The 20,024-nt window shown below is 40.6% G+C and overlaps 1 protein-coding gene across 1 annotated transcript in view; it reads right to left on the reverse strand.

The window, feature by feature from the left end:
• Positions 1-97: 97 nt before the first annotated feature.
• Positions 98-20,024, reverse strand: part of psmg1 (proteasome (prosome, macropain) assembly chaperone 1) — a 31,534-nt gene continuing 11,607 nt past the window's right edge. Inside the window, exons 6-7 of the mRNA XM_088012387.1 lie at positions 1,923-2,053; positions 98-255 (exon numbers count right to left, since the gene is read on the reverse strand). Coding sequence (XP_087868513.1) covers positions 178-255; positions 1,923-2,053 — 209 coding nt within the window. The 3' untranslated portion in view covers positions 98-177. The remainder of the gene's footprint in view (positions 256-1,922; positions 2,054-20,024) is intronic.

Genomic DNA, 20,024 nt, shown 5'->3' on the forward strand with positions numbered 1-20,024 from the left:
TTAATTAAATGAAACCATTGAAAAAAACAAACAGCACAAACTGAACCCAAGATCTATGGAAGGGTGATGAAATCAATAAAATACAAAAGCAGAACAATTCTGTTGAAGGAATAACTTTATTTTAAAAAGACAGTATTTCATTACATTTCATTAAACTTAATCCCAGAATTCATTCCATCAAATATAAAGGTTACTCTGAATCTCAGAGCTTCTGACAAAATTGCGGAGGACATCTGTGCTTCGGGATGAGTCCACCTGAGGAGAGAATTTCAGAAAATAATAATAAAAAACAGATTTAATTTTTTTTCCAAGAAATTCTTCATCCCAGTAAAAAGTCTCATTCAGACTAAAATCACCTTTCAACAAACCACTTGAACCAGGAGATAATAAATTCTTGTAATAAGAATTCCCTGACAATGCCAACTAAATTCTTGGAAATTTAGTATTATATTCAAATTTAGAGTCTATTCGTTGCTCCTTTTCAGAATTTTTCAGATAATTTGTATATCAGTCTTACAAGACATGTACAAAAAAATACCTTGTAGGGTTTTATCATCTTGATGTTGAGCAAATCATTAAGTAACTCCATGCTGTCTTCAAAAGATTTTTGACTATTTCATGACTTTTTTGGGCATTTGGACCAACTAAGTCAGCTCCGATTCTAAATCTTTTCCACTCTGACTTTTAAAATCTGGTCTAGATTACTCTACATTAAATATAGACTCTACAACCTGTCAGATCTTTATTTTAGTTGAGATAATGCCCCAATAGTTGGAGGGCCAACAAAGCTTAAAAACCACAGACAGTCATGGATATTTTCTAACTTCGACTCATCATTTTGTTGAGTGAACATAAATGTCAACTTTCGACATGAAGAGTGACATTAATTTCTTTAAAAAATATTTTGTGAAGAACTTTTATCACCCTCAATCAATTTCAATGAAAAATGTTTTTAAAAAAAACAAGACAGTATTATCAGAAATGTATTTTTTTTTTACTATTTTTATCACTATTTTTTTTTCCATAAGAGGATCAATACATATCAGTAAATTTGAAGATATAATTGAATACAGTTATTGTATTACAAGTTACAGTTTTACAAGAGCAGTATTTGTGTGTGGTGCCATACAGTTACGTACATAAGATGCAATAAATAATTTATCATCAGTTTTATTGTTATCACAATAGCAACACAAAATATGATACAATTCTAAGTCCATGTCGCCCAGCTCTATTGAGAAACATGAAAAAAAAACTATAAACATGTCAAAAATTAGCCTGATATATCATTAGTAAGTAAAAAGAAAAGAAAATAACTGTTGCCTAAAAGACTGCTTTTTTAAATACAGTTAGATTTATTTTGCAGCACAGTGGTCCAGTTGTGAGCACTGTTGCATGCAGGCTCTGCACTGGGAGAGCCCGCATGCTCTCCCAGTGCATATGCATGTTCTCTCATGGTTAGGTTAATTGGTTAGGTGTGAGATTATTTTTCCTGTGTGACTCTGTGATGAACTGTCCAGGGTAAACCCTGCCTCTTGCCCAATGACCGCAGAAGATAGCAACTCTGTAAGGATAAGCGAGTGTAGAAGATGGATGGATATTTGGCAGCACTTTCTGTTAGTCAAATTTAATGCTTTGACTTTGCTTTCCCCTTCAAGGGAATTGTAAAACACAATTTCTCATGAAAAAAAAAAAGCTGAGAGGATTTCAACTTGGAAAGTGGAGACTCTGCAACTGGTAAGAAAAAGAAAGGCAAATGCTTTTGGCATGAGCTGCTCCTGTAATTATAAAACCTAATCCCATCAGCTGTCAGAAGTTTGCAGCAACAGCCTCAGCTGGAGCGCAGCCAGATCGCCGTGATGCTGGACATGAGGATACATCCACCTTCACTGACCTTTATTATAAACAGAACAGTGGCTCACCTGTATGGACCTGCCAAGCTTGGTTAGCACCGGCTTGTACTTGTCCATGGTGATGGAGTCAGGACTGGTGACATCACTGTAACACTGGTAGACAACAGCAGCGATGCTGTGGACCTGGCAGTGGTTCAGGACTGATGAAACATCACAGAAAAGAACAAAACAGGATTAACTGATGGATAAAAGATGACACTGATGAAGAGGAAACCCATCAGCGATGAAGACTTGGTTCCTTATGCCAATGAAAGATCTTTTTGTTAGGATTAAATGTGCTTCGGTGTACTGGCGACATAATGCCCACATCAGGATGCAGGGCTGTGCGTGCCCAGTGAGTGGAGAGAAGCCTAATTGCACCACATTTCATTCAGCTGGCAGAATCATTTGTCCAAAGTGACTTTTTTTCCCTCCACATACACACACCAAGGGCTGTGTGGGGCTTATTGTCTTGCTCAAGGATGCCTCAGCAGGCAGGAATGAGAATCAGACCTCTCAAAAGTGTGAAAGTGCAGTCAAAACTGAAGTATTCCAGGTGTAGAGGAATCAGAAACACCTGATAAATTCTATTCAGACTTTGAATCTTTTCTACCACTCTGTGAGCTTTAGTATCTCAGCCCCTAAAATATCTATACATTTACATCCCATGTGGGCATTAATCAATAGTAGTTAGTTAATCCAACTGGCCAAATATCCATATGCAGAGTGTGCATTCCTGAAAAATATAAAATCCTACAGAGCATCAGTCATCTGAAATGTATCTTCACATTTAATTTAGTCATTATTAACATTTTAGCAATTAAACCCTTCTAAAAAGAATGACTTTTAGGAAGTAACCCTCACAAATTACTGACCAGGATTTGCACGTTTTCACTGGTATTTTGAGGATTTATATTTGGTGATGAGTTCCAATTCTTTAAGGTTGGAAGGCCTCCCTGTCATCACACTAATCTTTAGTTCTTTCCACACATTCTCGGTTTTAATCAATCCAAACTGTTATTAAAATTTGCAAAAAATATTTAAAATTTAATTTTGAACCCAACTGATCCAGGTTGGTAGTGTAACGATTTCTTCTAGCAGAAGCTGCACAGGGAACATTTTTTGTGGTCGTTAGATATATTAAATATGGACAAACCTAATTCTTTCTCGATCTAAGAAAAATAAATGAATTAATTGCAATAAACAATAATAGCTGGAATTCAGACTACCATGTTTAGAAAGTCTTAAATCTATTTTGGCAGTAGCATAATACAATGAAAAATGTAGAAAACAAAATTTAATTTTTATTCATTTGAGAACTTGAGGTAATTGTTTTTTATTCAATTAAAATTCCTATAAAACAAATTTAATGCAAGTATTTTTTAAGTTTTATTTATTCTTTTTTTTTTTTTTTTTTTTTACAAAAAAGGAGTCATTTTTCTTTCTAGGAAATCACTTATGTCAAATATGACCCAGAATATTAAAGAATATTTTTTTAAAAACAACAAAAAACAGCATTTTCTCTCCACATAAAATCCTAAAAGGAATCAGGACATCATGCACACCAAACAAGGCTTAGTGGAGAGGGCAGAGAGGGACATGGAATTGAGGCCAAGAGGCTCTCATATCCTAATGTAATGGTTCAGTGCATGTAAGACACATAACCATTTAGATTTCTCAGAAAATCTAGCGAAAAACAACAGATTTACAATCAAATTAAAACGGAGAATTAACTGAACAGATGGACCCACAGAATGCTAATCCCTGCTTGATGCACAGACAACGTTAAGCAACTCGATTAATGACCAAGACATACTTGTTTTCCATCTCTCCATGTAAGAACTGAATAAGAAACAGCCAGAATAAAGAAATAGGAGGAAATACCTGCAGAGATCCTAGAGCGATACACTGTGAGCCAATCAATATGATGCAAAGCAATTTAAATACTTATTCTGCCATTTTACTAACAACAAATATAGATTAAGACGTTAAAATAATGAGCCTACGGTTCTAAGTATTAACTATACTAAATGGACACTGAATGTTGAAACTGTCTCATACACACATTTATTGATAACAGTGATCAGTTATGAAATGAATTACCAAGAATTATAATTACTCATAACACGAGGCCCTGCATGAGGTTTACTTTGGAACCATTTTAAAGGTTGTTATAATATGGGCTGCCAACTTATCGTGGTGGTGGGGTTTGAGTGTCCCAATGATCCTAGGAGCTAGGCTGTTAGGAGCTTCATGATAGGGTCACCAAAGGCAGACAGCTTCTAGTTGAGGAACAGACAAAGTGCAGCCCAAAGGACTCTCTATGATGAATACAACCATTGGAAACAGTGTTCCCTCGCCTGGACACGAATCACTGGGGCCCCACTCTGGAGCCAGGCCTGGAGGTGGGGCATGTTTGCGAGTGCCTGGTGGCCAGGCTTCAACTCATGGAGCCTGGCTGGGCACAGCCCAAAGTTGAGACATGGGTTCCCCTCCCATGGGTTCACCAACTGCAGGAGGGGCCAAAGGGGTCAGGTGCAGTAGGGGAAATGTGGTAGCTGAGGGCAGGAACCTTGACGATCTGATCCTCCATTACAGAAACTGGCTCTTAGGATGTGGAATGTTACCTCTCTTGAGAGGTTTATGGCTAAAAATAGTCAGTCTCGCCTCAATGCATAGCTCGGGCTCTGGAACTGGTCTTCACGAAAGTGGTTGGATACTCCTCTACTCTGAGGTTGCCCCTGGTGAGAGGCACCGGGAAGGAGTGGGCATACTTGTTGCCCCCCATCTTGGTGAACGATTCACCCCATGGTGAGGAGGAGGGGTCGGATCTGCGTCCTGTCATCACAACACACCTCAAAGCCCCGGTACCAACTGCTCACTGTTCGCTCTCTGCTTCCCTTAACATTACTACCAGACAAGTTAAAGCCGTTGCTGACGGGATTTGGGCTGGAGGTGAGCGGATGTGAATAGAAGTTACCTCAGAACTTCAATTGTTAAAGGAAGATTCGGCCCACAGCATTTGGAGCTCACAAAACATCACATAAATATCTGTGAAAATATTGTACCAATAATTTGGACCGCAGCATAAAGCCAAACATGCCAGTTAAATAGATCAAGATATCCCAAAAGCATCGTGAACTCGCATAGGGGCTACCGGGGGATTCCAGGCAGATTCCAGCAAAGATGTGCAGCTCAGCAGCTCGCTCTTCATGCAGGGCCAGCCCAAGGTTGTGGCGTTAATATTATGCATGGATAAAAAACTACAAATGGCCACCTGTGATGACATCATAAAAGAGCAGCAGGCTCAGGTAGTCCAGGTGATGCTGACTGCTATGTTGATGCCCTTGCTGGAAGTTTGGTGATCCTGAATAAACTAATCACGATGATACAGTTTGTCTCAGCGCACTCTTTGTAATAATATGACAAGGTGTCAGGAGTGCTGTAAGTCAGGGGTCCCCACACTACGGCCCGCGGGCCGGATCCGGCCCGCCTCCACATTTGGTCCGGCCCCCTGAACAATACCAGAGAGCACTCAGATATTTTTTTCATATATTGTATTTTCCGGTTTATATGTGGATTTTTCTTCAACCACCAGGGGGCTCTTTAGCAGGAAATTTGTCCTGTAAACTGTGGGTGTTTTGTTTTGCATGGCACATTGCTGCCATCTGTTGGACTTTTAGGGAACTACTTGACTTTTATGTTATTTAATCAGTACGGTTGTTTGCTAGCGGTAGAGCAGATGAACACACACTTCTGTTATGAATGCCGCATTCCAGGTCGAGTTCTTCGAAGCGATGCCTGTAAGTAGCAGCTTGTACTTCAAAACGAGCCTTTATGTTAACATATGAGAAAATAAGTAACTTGTTTATTAAATTAGTTTTGGAAATACCTGCGGGCGACTTGATTATGTGCTACGTCATTGCTAACTAGCAGGCTGCTAAGATTTCTCAGGTCGTTACGTAGCATTGCAGCTTATAGCATTCTGAGGTAGCTGTTGCATCAGATGTACTTCTAATGTATGTATCTGAATGTAAAACATGTAAGCTGCTCTGAGCTCATCCTGAGTTGTTTGTGTTTTGACAGTTTCACTCCATTCTACATGGAAATAAAGGAAGAACTAATTAATCCTGACTCGTGTGAAAGGAGTTTGGCTGATGGTTAGTTTTGGTACAAGACACCATAGCGAGACCATTACAAAGTGAATTATTTTTAAATAATACTGGGATCATTATGAGAATTTGAGGTATAGATATTAGGATCCAGTAGATGGCAGTAGTGCAACAATAATGGATGCAAGCTGCTGTTGAAATCTAATGAAGAAGAAGAAAGCGCCCATTTTCATTTAGCAAATGCTAGGTCACGAAGGATCAGCACTTTTACTGTTACAGTTACCGTTCGGAAACTACCGTAATCAGTTCAGTTAAAAGTAATTTAAATGTGATATTCAATTGACCTGTTATGACTAAAATGTTGGCTGTCCGCTCCCCTCTGCTGTTGCTGCATCATTGTGGAAAGGCTTATATGTGTGTTTACTGGTTTAAAAAAAACAACTTTGGGGTTGTGGTTTATAGTCTGGTGCGGCTCATAGTTGGGAAAAATACGGACTACAATCCTTCCTGGATTTTTTCTGTGAAGAACCCAGAGAGGGTTATTTGATTGTGCTTTCTGGAAAACAATATATTTTTACATAGGCACTCCTGCAATCGTGCAGGAGTGCCTATGCACCTTTTCTGTTACAAACTGACTCCGGCCCCCCACCAGAGAAGGGACAAGTTATGTGGCCCTCACAGGAAAAAGTTTGGGGACCCCTGCTGTAAGTCATCATACCGGAGACATGGATGAGGACGACGTACAGAGAGTTGGTTCTGCTGGTCCATCTGCAACGTTCAGTATCCAGCCGCCAGAGTCTTTCAACTTCACAAAGCCGCAGGAGTGGGCCAAGTGGATACGACGATTCGAACGGTTTCGTCTGGCAAGTAACTTGAACGCTAGTTCTGAGGAGAACCAAGTTAACACGCTCATTTATTGCATGGGAGACGAAGCAGATGATGTTCTGCGTGGATTAGCGTTACCAGATGCTCACAGAAACATGTATCAAGGAGTTTGTGATGGTTTTCAAGCTTTCTTCGTTTTCAAGAAAAATGTGATTTATGAGCGAGCCAGGTTCAACATGCGCAAACAAGAGGAGCATGAAACCGTAGATGCCTTTGTTACTTCACTGTATGCGCTAACAGAACATTGCAGTTATGGAGCGCTACATGATGAACTGATTTGTGACAGACTGGTGGTAGGATTGCAGGATAAAAGGTTATCTGAACGAATGCAGCTCGACCCAGATTTGACACTGGAAAAGGCCATTAATTCAGCAAGACAAAGTGAAGAGGTGAAACGGCAGCAATCCTGTCTGCATACCAGATCAGAGACTGAAAATGGAAAATCTGTCGACAGGGTGTACAAAAGCAGTGTTAAGCATGCTAAGACTAAATATCAACCCAAGTTGCACACTACTATAAATAATAAAAGGGAGATTTCTCAGTGTTATAAGTGTGGCAGCTCTCCATCCCATCCCAAATGTGACTGTCCAATGCCAATGGGGAAAAATGTCATTTATGTGGAAAAAAGGGACACTGTAAATTAAAGTTGAAGAACACTCAAGACTGTGCATGCTGTTGAAAGAGATGATGAATTTTTGTTCTTAGGCAGCATTACAAATGGAGATGAACCTTGGAGGGTGGATGTTGAAATAAATAACACAAACATCTCATTCAAGATTGACACTGGTGCTGATATTACAGTTCTGCCATATACCATTTTCAAAGAAATCTACAGAGACACAAGTCCCCCCATTCTGAAAAAAGCCACCAAGCAGCTGTTAGGACCAGGGAGAAATGCACTGGACATTGTGGGGGTTGCTGAGATGTTAATAAAAAAGGAGAAAATGAGTTACAGGAAAGTGTGTATATTATGAAACACCTGCAAACTGCACTTTTGGGTAGGCCAGCTATTCAGAAACTGGAGCTTGTAGCTAGATTAAATGAGATAACTGCTGAAACATTAAAAACTAGCTATCCAAAGCTATGCAGTGGTCTGGGAGAGGTGAGACAGCCTTATTCCATCAAACTGAAACCAGGAGCTCAACCATTTTCATTAAAGACACCCAGAAGGATTCCACTTTCTTTGATGGATAAACTCACTGTATGGAAAGTTTGGGTGTTAACAGCAGAATTGAGGAGCCAACTGAGTGGTGTTCAGGAATGGTGGTTGTTCCCAAAAAGACAGGTGCTGTACGCATATGTGTTGACCTCACAAAGCTGAATGAGTCTGTTTGCAGAGAGAAGTATATTCTTCCTTCTGTAGATGAAACACTCGGTTAGCTAGGAGGAGCTAAAATCTTCAGTAAATTAGTTGCTAATATGGGTGTTGTGACTTTTTTACACTTATGTTGTTCAGTATATTTGCATGATAAGTGACTGATTACAATTATATGTTAAGCATAATTTACATGATGATTATTATTATTATATTGAATATGATTGTATACAATTACAAAGGCGAAGTGAAATATATTTCAGTGTAAGACATGATTTATTTGAATAGAGGAAGTCTTTTATTTTGAAGAATGCTTAAGGATCTGTTACTGTTTAGTCACTATCTTGCTTTGTTGATTTGATTGTTTGGTTACGAGCAGTTGTTGTTGCTGTTGTTCTGTTTTTATCGGCTGAAGCCCTTTTTTTCCTCTTCAATAAATACTGAACAAAAGGGTTCAGTAAAGGAAATACGAGCCTCCGTCTTGTTTGAGAAGAAGCTTTACTCCGCTACATTTTGGTGCCGAAACCCGGGAATAAGAATTTTTTGATTTTTTTGAACGAAGTGAAGCTAAGGCTCAGTTTAGCAGCCAACATGACGGAAGGACTGGAGCGGTTAAAGAGGAAACGGTCGACTATCCGAACAGCGACGACGAAGCTGTTAACTCGACTAGAGGATGAGGTGGGCAAAGAGAGTCCCGATATGGATAGACTGCGTGAGTTCCTGGCAGTTTTATCTTCTAAGGAGGAAATTTTATTGGATTTGGACAAGAGCATAGAAGATGAAACGTCAATTGAAGACTTGGACACTGAGATAACGAATTCACAGGATTACACGGACCGGATTCTCATTTGGAAGGTTCGCACCACCAACGTTATTGGATTGCAGGAGACCGCTACAGACACCCTAAGAGCGCATGTGAGTGACGTGAACAACGGCTCATTTTCATCACAATCCAAACAGACGGTTAAACTGCCCAAACTAACGATAATCAAGTATGATGGAGAAATAAGCCAATGGCAGGAATTCTGGTCACAGTATGAATCAGCCATTCACAGAAATGATGGACTAAGTAAGACAGACAAGTTCACTTACCTGAGATCTTACCTAAATGGAGCAGCTGCTCGGACTATTGCAGGACTGACAATGACAGATGTCAACTATGATGCTGCAATAGAGTTGCTCCAGAATCGTTTTGGAAGGAAGGATATTGTGATAAGCGCTCATATGTCTAAATTGCTGAACTTGACACCTGTGAGAAGATCATCTGATGTTGCAGCTTTGAGGCACCTTTATGATGAATGTGAGATCCAGATACGCAGCTTGGAGTCTCTTGGAGTGCAAAGTGATACTTACGGCTGTCTCCTATGTCCAGTGTTGCTACAGCTTATTCCAGAAGACATAGTACTTGCTTATACACGGCAACAAAACTCAACTAACGAATGGAAAGTCCCAGAATTGATTCAGTTTCTGCAAAATGAAGTGCAAAGCAGAGAACGGGCGCTTCTGCTGACCAGACCAGGCCACACATTGAAGAGCCCGAGCCCACAACACAAGCATGTGGGTAAGCCATCCTATGCCTGTGATCAACCTAGAAAGTGGAGCATTCCATCAGCGACTGCTTTGCACACAGCCAGCGTCGTGCCACAAACCTGTGTGTTTTGTGACGGTAATGACCATAAACCAGAGAACTGTCCTGGTTTTACAATAAGTGCACGCAGGGAGAAACTGAAAAGACTTGGACGGTGTTTTGTCTGCCTGGGCCCGAAACATATTGCGAAATACTGCAGAGTGAAGATTTTGTGCAGACAGTGCAATCGAAAACACCACTTGTCAGTTTGTGAACAATCTGAAGCTAAACCAGAAGTCGACAGTACAAGTAATAGTGGAAATGCAGAAGCTGTGTTGTCTTCGTTGACCAGCTCAGTCAAAGTGAAGACAAATACTCAGAACACAGTATTGCTCCAAACGGTTAAGGCATGGGCTGTAGGACCAAAGGAGAGAAAAATATCTCGCTGTCTGTTAGATGGAGGTAGCCAGCGTAGTTTTGTTCACAGAGACATTGTCCGAGCCCTAGGACTGCAAGTTGTGAGGCAAGAGACACTAAACCTCCATGTTTTTGGTTCCACCAGTCCTGTAGTGGAAAAACGCAACATAGTGAGAGTTCAACTTGAAAATGTGTGGAACACTGAACGGAAAATCGAAATAGATGCTATAGAGACCCCCGAGGTGTGCACTGCTGTAATAAAGGTACCAACTGAGCCCATTCAAGCAGAGATTAAGAAAGGAGGACTGCAGCTTGGAGACTTTCCACTAGAGGGTGCTAATGAACAAGAGTTGCAGATGTTAATTGGAGCAGATTACTACTGGCAGGCTGTTACTGGAAAGGTCCAAAGGGTTACAGATTCATTAGTGGCAGTTGAAACCCTCTTTGGATGGGCTTTACAGGGACCAGTGACTACCTCCAGTGTTACAGACACCACGTGTATGCACATTAGTTTGAACGAAGACACCCAGCTGTCTAATCAGTTGCATGCATTCTGGGAGGTGGAGTCCCTGGGTATTGTAAATAAACAGTCAGAAAGCCCAGAGGACTCAGAAATTATGCAACGTTTTGAACAAACAACAACATTTGAAGACGGAAGGTACCAAGTTGAGTTACCCTGGCAATGTGACAAAGACCAGCTTCCAGACAACTTCAGGGTAGCGAAGAAACGCTTTGAGAATCTAACGAGAAAGCTGAAGACTGATGTAAATTTATTTGCCAGATACAACAATGTAATAGAAGACTATCTTCAAAATGGTATCTGTGAGGAGGTTGCAGATGGAAAACCAGAAATGAATCAACAGACTGTGAAATATTATATGCCCCATCATGCTGTAATAAGAGAAGAAAAGGCCACAACCAAACTTAGAGTGGTATTTGATGCATCCTCACATGAGACAAACAGTCCATCCCTCAACGATTGTCTGTACACTGGACCTAACCTGAACCCAAACCTGCTAGATGTGCTCATAAAGTTCAGATTGCACAAGATAGCATTTACTGCTGATATAACTAAGGCCTTTCTTCAAATCTCACTAGCAGAAAAGGACAGAGATGCTGTCAGGTTCTTGTGGATGCACAGACCTGTAGCTAAGGACTGGAAAAATGAGGTGCGTGTCCTGAGGATGAAAAGAGTTGTTTTTGGAGTAACTCCCAGCCCATTCTTGCTTGCTGCCACTATCAGAAAACATCTCAAACAATTTGAAAGAAAACAGCCAAGGGCAGTACAGGCTCTCAGAGACTCTATGTATGTAGATGACTTTATTTCAAGCTCACCTACTGTGCAGGATGCTCTTCACATGACAACTGCAGCAAAGTACATTCTCTCTCAGGCAAGCATGAACCTCTGCAAATGGGTTACCAACTCACCTGATCTGAAAGCCATGTGGAAAGAGAATGGAGTAGAGCTCACTGGTGATACAGAGTCCAGTGGAAATGTGCTTAAAGTACTTGGACTGGTTTGGAGACCGGAACACGATGATTTTGTGTTTGATCAAAAAGGGTTAATGGACATTTTGAAAGACAGAGAAAATACAAAAAGAAGTGTACTAAAAACATCAGCCCGTATATTCGACCCTATTGGGTTTCTTACTCCTTTTACAGTCCGAGTAAAGTGCCTTTTCCAAGAGATGTGGGAAAAGGGACTGAGTTGGGATGAACCATTACCTACTGACTTAGAAGAGAAGTGGGAGCAGTGGTGTGTGGAGTTACCACTGTTACACCTGGTGTCTATTCCCAGGTGGTACCACACTGAGATTAACAAAGAGTCACACACTGTAAAGTTGCATGTCTACTGTGATGCAAGTGAAAAGGCTTACGGTGCTGTGGCATATCTTCAAGGACAAAACAACCTAGAAGAGACTATTACCAGTTTTGTGGCCTCCAAGTCACGAGTAGCACCATTAAAGAAAATGACATTACCTCGCTTGGAGCTCATGGGTGCACTTATTGGAGCAAGATTAGGATACAGCCTCCTTAAGCCACTGAACATGGAGAAAAACCAGCTCAACATGTGGACGGACTCTATGATCACGCTTCACTGGATCCGCAGCTCATCACGTCGATGGAAACCATTTGTGAGCAACAGAGTGGCAGAAATACAAGGGCTCACAAATCCAGAACTCTGGTTCCACTGTGCTGGCAAAATGAACCCTGCCGACCTTCTTACGCGGGGTTACCATGCTCGGAGCCTTATTAAGAGCCAGCTGTGGTGGAAGGGACCCACTTCACTGTCTACGGATGAGAAGGAACTGAACATTTGTAGTGACTATGTAGTGGATGAAGTGAATGCAGAGCTGAGGTCTGGGTATGAGACTGTTGTGCAGTTCACTGCCACTGAGCAAACTGAACCTCTGTTAAACTTAGAAAGGTACAGCAAGCTTAAGACCATGTTAAGAATCACTGCATGGGTAAAGCGGTTTGTTAATAACACAAGATCTTATCTGAAGGTTCAGGGAGAGATAAGTACAGAAGAACTTGGTGCAGCTGAAATGTACTGGATTAAGTCAACACAAGAGAGTTGTTTCAGTTCTGAAATATTGCAGTTAAGGTCAAACAAAAATGTGAAGGTAGATTCTAAAATCAAAGATTTGAAACCATTCTTAGATGAAAATGGTCTAATAAGTGTTGGGGGAAGGCTGCAGAATTCAGATCTTAGTTTCAGAGAACAACACCCTTGGATACTACCGACAAATCACAAGTATTCTGAACTATTAGTTCAGTCATGTCACGAAAGAGTGATGCATTCTGGTGTAAGAGACACATTAACTCAAGTTAGAGAACAATATTGGATTTTGAGAGGCAGACAGCTTGTAAGAAACATTGTTTCAAAATGTTACATCTGCAAAAAACTAAAGGTTAAGGCAGCACAACAGATTACTGCTCCCTTACCTCGAGACAGAGTAACAGAATCACCTCCCTTTGAAGTTACTGGTGTAGATTTTGCTGGACCCTTATATGTTAAAACTAAGGACGGGTCTGTAAAATCATACATAGCACTGTTTACATGTGCAGTGACAAGAGCAGTACACTTAGAGTTGGTCTCAGATCAGACTACAGAGAATTTCTTATTGGCCTTAAAGAGATTCATTGCAAGACGAGGTCTTTGTAGGGTCATTTACTCTGACAATGCTAGAACATTCAAAAGGGCTGACAAGTATTTAAAGGAGTTATGGCAAAACATCTTAGGATCGACACTCACAGAGTTTTTCACTGACAAGGGAATCACGTGGAAGTTTATCGCTGAGCGAGCAGCTTGGTGGGGGGGATTCTGGGAAAGGCTTGTGAGATCTGTAAAAACATGCTTAAGAAAGGTACTGGGGAAAGCATCTTTGAGCTTTGAGGAGCTCACAACTGTTCTTACTGAAGTTGAGGCAGTGTTGAACTCCAGGCCTCTGTCCTATGTAACTAGTGATGCATTAGAACCCCAGCCACTTACCCCATCTCATTTCTTAGTTGGTAAACGCTTAACTTCCTTGCCACCAAAGATTATTCCATCACCTCACCTAAATCAGGTTCTCACTGCAAATCGCGAACAGCTAGGTAGAAGGTGGAAATACCAACAGAAACTTTTGATAGGCTTTTGCAAACGCTGGCGCAGAGATTATTTGATGGACTTAAAATCAGCCCACAGGGTGAACAGTCCTACTCCAACACTACTTAAAGTAGGAGATGTAGTTCTTTTGGGGGAGGACAATACACCCAGACAGACATGGAAAATGGGTAGAATTGTAGAGGTTTTCCCAGGCAGGGATGGTCTCATACGTTCATGCAATGTTCGTACTTCGACTGGTGGCTTGTTACGCAGGCCTATTCAGTTATTGTACCCTTTAGAAGTATCTTAAATGAAAGGTAAATCCTACACAGATGAACAGTTGTTCATCGGGTGGGAGGATGTTGTGACTTTTTTACACTTATGTTGTTCAGTATATTTGCATGATAAGTGACTGATTACAATTATATGTTAAGCATAATTTACATGATGATTATTATTATTATATTGAATATGATTGTATACAATTACAAAGGCGAAGTGAAATATATTTCAGTGTAAGACATGATTTATTTGAATAGAGGAAGTCTTTTATTTTGAAGAATGCTTAAGGATCTGTTACTGTTTAGTCACTATCTTGCTTTGTTGATTTGATTGTTTGGTTACGAGCAGTTGTTGTTGCTGTTGTTCTGTTTTTATCGGCTGAAGCCCTTTTTTTCCTCTTCAATAAATACTGAACAAAAGGGTTCAGTAAAGGAAATACGAGCCTCCGTCTTGTTTGAGAAGAAGCTTTACTCCGCTACAATGGGGCTTTGGCAGATGCCTTTAACTGAAGATACAGCAAAATATACAACTTCCATTACACCTTTTAGTCATTATTTTAAACGGCTACCCTTTGGTATAGCTTCTGCCCCTGACCATTTCCAAAACAGAATAGTAACAGAGGTTACAGAGGGACTAGGTGGTGTAGTTTGCCACATGGACGATGTGTTGGTGTGGGGGAGAACACAGGAGGAGCATGATGCTCGTCTGCATACCGTTCTTGGAAGATTCAAGAAGCTGTTATTACACTGAACATTGATAAATGTGATCTTTCAAAGCAGAGTGTAACATTTTTGGGCCACATTATCTCCATTAATGGAGTTAGTCCTGGTCCAAATAAAACAGAAACTGTGATAAAGATGAAAGAACCAAGAAATAAGAGTGAACTAAGAAGCTTCCTTGGAATGATTAACCAGCTGTGAAAGTTTATTCCACAGTTAGCAGAGCGAGACAAGCCTTTGAGGGATCTCTTGTCAAAGAAAAACTGTTGGATATGCGGAGTCGATCAGGCCAGAGAATTTCAAGAACTGAAAGAGATGCTTTCATCCCCGCCGGTGTTGGCCATGTACGATACTAACCGGGATTAGTATGCATCAGCTTATGGTATGGGGAGTGTGCTGCTTCAAAAATGGGTTTAGGAATGGAGACCTGTTGCATATGTGTTACGGCCAGTGGCCTTGTGTTTGTTTTCTTTTCTTTTTTTTCTGTATACCTGCAGCTTCTAATCAAGTTGACTCCACTTGGAAGTGGATGAAACCCTGTCTTCCTGTGCCATTCCCTGAGGCCTACAGTGATTGGCTCACCAATTGCCAGCTCCACCAATCCCTGAAGAGGCCTCCCTTTTAAAATTCCAGACTTCCTGGAGGAAGGCGCGGCTGATTCTTTGTTCGGACAGCTTGCCACTTTGTTGGGTGTTTGTTTTGACTGCTGTAAACTTGCTTTGTTAGCTCTGATTGCTTTAGTTAGCTCTGACAGCTTTTGATAGCTTGTGTAATTCGCTTTGTCCCTGTGGGGGATCTTCGTATCTCAGCTAGAGATTTGTAGTTTGTTTTTGTTTATCCTGGACTTTAAGTCCATTTTTGTTTGGTTAAGATCTTTGGTTTACAACTCTGATTGTTTTGTGGATTTTGTTTTGTTTAGTAAATTTTGTTGCAAGTCCCTACATTTTGATTATTGTTAATTTTTACCTTTTTATTTTTGTCAAAACCCAAACAATAAACCTCTAAATTGTTAAACCTTAACATCTAGGTTTCTTTAATGTTACTTCCCTTTCCCCTGGCCGAGCCGGGTCGTAACAATATGTGTCACGATCTCTAACACAGACTGAGCAGAGATATGCACAAGTGGAAAAAGAAGCTTTGAGTCTTACCTGGGCTTGTGAAAGGTTCAGTAATTATCTCATTGGCAAACATTTCCAAATGGAGACTGATCATAAACCACTTCTGAGTCTGTCGAGTTCCCAGATGCTAGATGCCCTTCCACCACGTATTCAGCGCTTTAGAATCCGTCTCATGAGATATTCCTATTCCATCTCATGTGTGCCAGGGAAGCATCTGTGGACAGCTGACACGCTGTCACGTACCCCCATGACAGAAAACTTAACAGAAACTGAAACGAAGTTGGTTGAAGACTCAAATATTTATGTGGATAGTGTGATACAAAACTTGCCTGCAAGCACTGGCTACCTTGAAGAGCTGAGAGAGGAGCTGAAAAGGGACAGAATATGTGCACGTGTGATGCAGCTGTGTGAGGAAGGATGGCCTACACACTATAACAGTGAACCAGCACTCGGACTGTACTGGGCTGAAAAGGCATTTCTTAAGGATGGTCTTTTGTTAAAGAGAGAAAGAATTGTTATTTCTTCAACTATGAGAAACGATGTGCTCATGAGACTACATGAAGGACATCAGGGAGTGGTGAAATGTTGAGAACGAGCACAGCAGTCAGTGTGGTGGCCTGGACTGAGCCAGCAGCTAAAATAACTGATTCTAAAATGCCAATCCTGCAACAGAGAGAAAGAAAATCATACTGAGCCACTGATGCCATCACAGTGTCCAGACAGACCATGGCAAAAACTTTGGGCTGACCTGTTTACTTTGCAAGGGAAAAATTATATTCTGGTTGTGAATTATGCATCAAGATTTGTGGAAATTGTTCATCTAAGTCCCACAAGATCAGCAGATGTGATTCCTCACCTGAAATCTGTGTTTGCACGTCACAGCATTCCAGAAGTAATGATCACAGATAACAGTCCTCAGTTTTCCTGTGCTGCTTTTTCAAAGTTATATGGATTTCGCCATATTACACGTAGCCCAAGATACCCACAAAGTAACGGGGAAGCTGAACGTGATGTTAAAACAATTAAGAACTTGTTGAAGAAAGCAGTTGATCCATATCTCGCTTTACTCGCCTACAGAGCAACACCACTGGAATGGATACAGCCCAGCAGAGCTCCTTATGGGAAGAAGACTTCGCACGATGGTGCCAACACTTCTATCTTTTTTGAGGCCAGTTCTTCCAAATAGTAAGATTGTTACTCAAAAAGAAAAGGAGAGAAGGATAAAAGATGCAAAGATATGATTCACGACACAGAGAAAGAGTTCTCAGCAAACTTACTCCAGGACAAGGTGTGTGGATTAATTACCAAGGCACAAGTGGAGCAGTGATTACCACTCATTCTACTCCACGCTCATGCATTGTGGAAGGACCCCATGGATCAATTAGACAAAATCGTCATCATTTGGTTGCCATGGAGCCTTTGACAGAGCCAGAAGTACCAGAAGGTGATGTGGCTCCAGAACAAGTTCAACAGAGTCCTGAAGAACCTACACAGCAGAGCCTTCCTGAACTTTCACCTACTCCTAGAACCAGGTTTAGGAGATGGATTGTGGAACCTGATAGACTGAATTTATAGTTAAAGAAAATGAAATAATTTGTGTAAATATTATGCTAAAATTTAAGAATGATTAAATATGTATTTCTATTTATATTGTTTTTTCTAGCTCTAGGTAGAAACAGACCTTCCAGCTATAGAAGGTCTGTAGAATAATCCTCTAAGATCTGTTGAATCAATGATAGTCCACCCATTGATTCTAGAGAAGGGAGATGTGGTGTTAATGTTATGCATGGTTAAAAACTACAAATGGTCACCTGTGATGACATCATAAAAGAGCGCCAAGCTCAGGTAGTCCAGGTGACGCTGATTGCTAATGTTGATGCCCATGCTGGAAGTTTGGTGATCCTAAACTAATAACCAATCACGATGATACAGTTTGACTCAGCGCACTCTTTGTATAATACGACAAAGGTATTATGGGGACCATAAACAGAATCATGATTTAGGCTCCCCAGGCCTCTCCTACTTCAGCATCACTAACAGTGATTAAATATAGATTTAGAGAAGTCTGTGATGGGAAGCCTTGTTTAATTGGCCAAGTTTAAAATCAATCACTGATTATTGGTTATTATTTGCTCTGATGTATTTGTAAACAAACCCAGCTCAAAAACAAACATTACATTGTAGCCATGGTAACACAACAATCAAACTATCAAGATGGTTTTTTGCACTTTTACAAAGTAAACTTCCTAATTAAATCCTAAATGTACCATTTATTTTACATTTTTTTCTCTGCTGGAATACATTAAATAAAATGTAATAACATTATCATTCTCAATAGATGACTGCTACAGTTTTAGATCTATGGTCTGTGTTACAATTCAACCATTTCTAGGGGCCCCTGGATGGCCCCTACCAGCAGCTACTGAGTTTTCTTTGCCTTGACATCACTGTCTTACAATTCTAGATCTCAGAGGTGCTGACATAAAAAAATTATATAAAAGAGCAAAAAAGCCCCTTAGGGCTTTTTTGCTCTTTAAAGCAGTCTGCAGCCAAGTAAACAGAAGTAGTAGGGCTTATTTAGTAAAATAGCAGCAAATTTGCTTAATTCATAACTTCATAACCAGCTACCTGTTTAACAACTACAGTCTCAGATCAACACAGCCCTCCAGCACTGTCAGTAGCAGAAACGGCAACATTATACTTATCAGCAGGGGCTCAACTACATACTTTCTGAGGTGTATGCGAACATGTCATTGGCGACCCCCCCGCCCACCCATAAACTTGTACAACTCATCTGTAATTAAAGTATCAATAATAATAAATGTATATAAACGATTAAATTGCTGCCTACAGGGCAATTAAAAAACAATTCAACAAAAAAACAGGGCAATTAAAAAAAAACAAAGAGCCACTTCTGTTAGCCTGTGTCTAGCGCCGCCTATGGGCTGCAGGTCTGAGGCATTTTGTTAGCAGTTTTCTACCATTCTTATAGCTTGATAGGAAGCCTGATCCAAACTGGCAACCCACATTAATAAAATGGTGAAATAATATTGACTACAAAACACTGAATTTATAAAAGATACCAAAATTTTTCCTACACAAAACAAACGTTTTTAATGTTGAAAAAATAAGCGGTTTCTCTTCACAATATGTATTAATTTACTATTAATCTATTTGTATGATTTGTTATTTAAATTGCCATTTATATTATTTTTCGGTTGCAGGAAATGATTGAGGGATGAAGAGACTGATGTCTGGTTCTTCAGGTTTGGTGCTGTTCTCCTGACCCATTCCGTCTGATATCAAACAACCCACTGTGCGACACTGAATATCGCCGACATATTTTTTAATGCCCCTATTAAACGTCACCGTGATTGTTTAGCCTGTGTCTTCCCACTACCGTCTGAATTTTTGCCAGATGTTTTTCTTCTAAGGACGGTGTAATGTCAGGTGGACATTTTAAAAAGAGGCGGGTTGATAGCAGCTGCGTAGTGTCCGTCTCTAGGCAACCGTGACAACAGCGTCAGTTCGTGGGGGTAAAGGACGGGGTCAGGGGGGTCCTATTTAGGTCCCGTAACGACAATTTAGCTGACCTTAATATTTCCCGTGTTTTGTTTCGGTCATTATTATTAGACTTATTGTTGAGATGTGTGTGATAGGTGTGTCTATCAGACATTTATAGCAATACGGAATAAATCGCGTCCCGTATTGGTTCAATACGGGCGGAGACAACAACAACAACCTGTCATTTTAGGCTATCTTAAACTAACCTGAATATTTACAACCCTATACAACCCTACACTGACATTACTTACCTACCGTCTTTCAACCACTTTGAAAAGCTTTTCTTCGTCTCTCCAACATCTTTATCTCTCCCCCACTTCCGTTTTTTGTTTTATGCCCCGGAGTTTTGTTCTGCTGCCCCATCTTTAGCTCCCTGTTGTCAAGTGCACTACATTTCAAATTTAAAAGAAAAACCGCGCCTCAGCTCGTTCACGAAGGGACGCCCAAGCTACCTGTATGGGAGGGGAGAGTGCCTAATCAGTGCTGTTCCTCTGTTATTGATCTTTTCATACACAAACAGCTGTTAAATGCTGACTAGAAAAAAAATTCCCCACATCATTT

This window comes from Poecilia mexicana, unplaced genomic scaffold (assembly GCF_051168715.1).
Source record: "Poecilia mexicana isolate PSO_F unplaced genomic scaffold, ASM5116871v1 scaffold_14, whole genome shotgun sequence".
Lineage (NCBI taxonomy): Eukaryota > Metazoa > Chordata > Actinopteri > Cyprinodontiformes > Poeciliidae > Poecilia > Poecilia mexicana.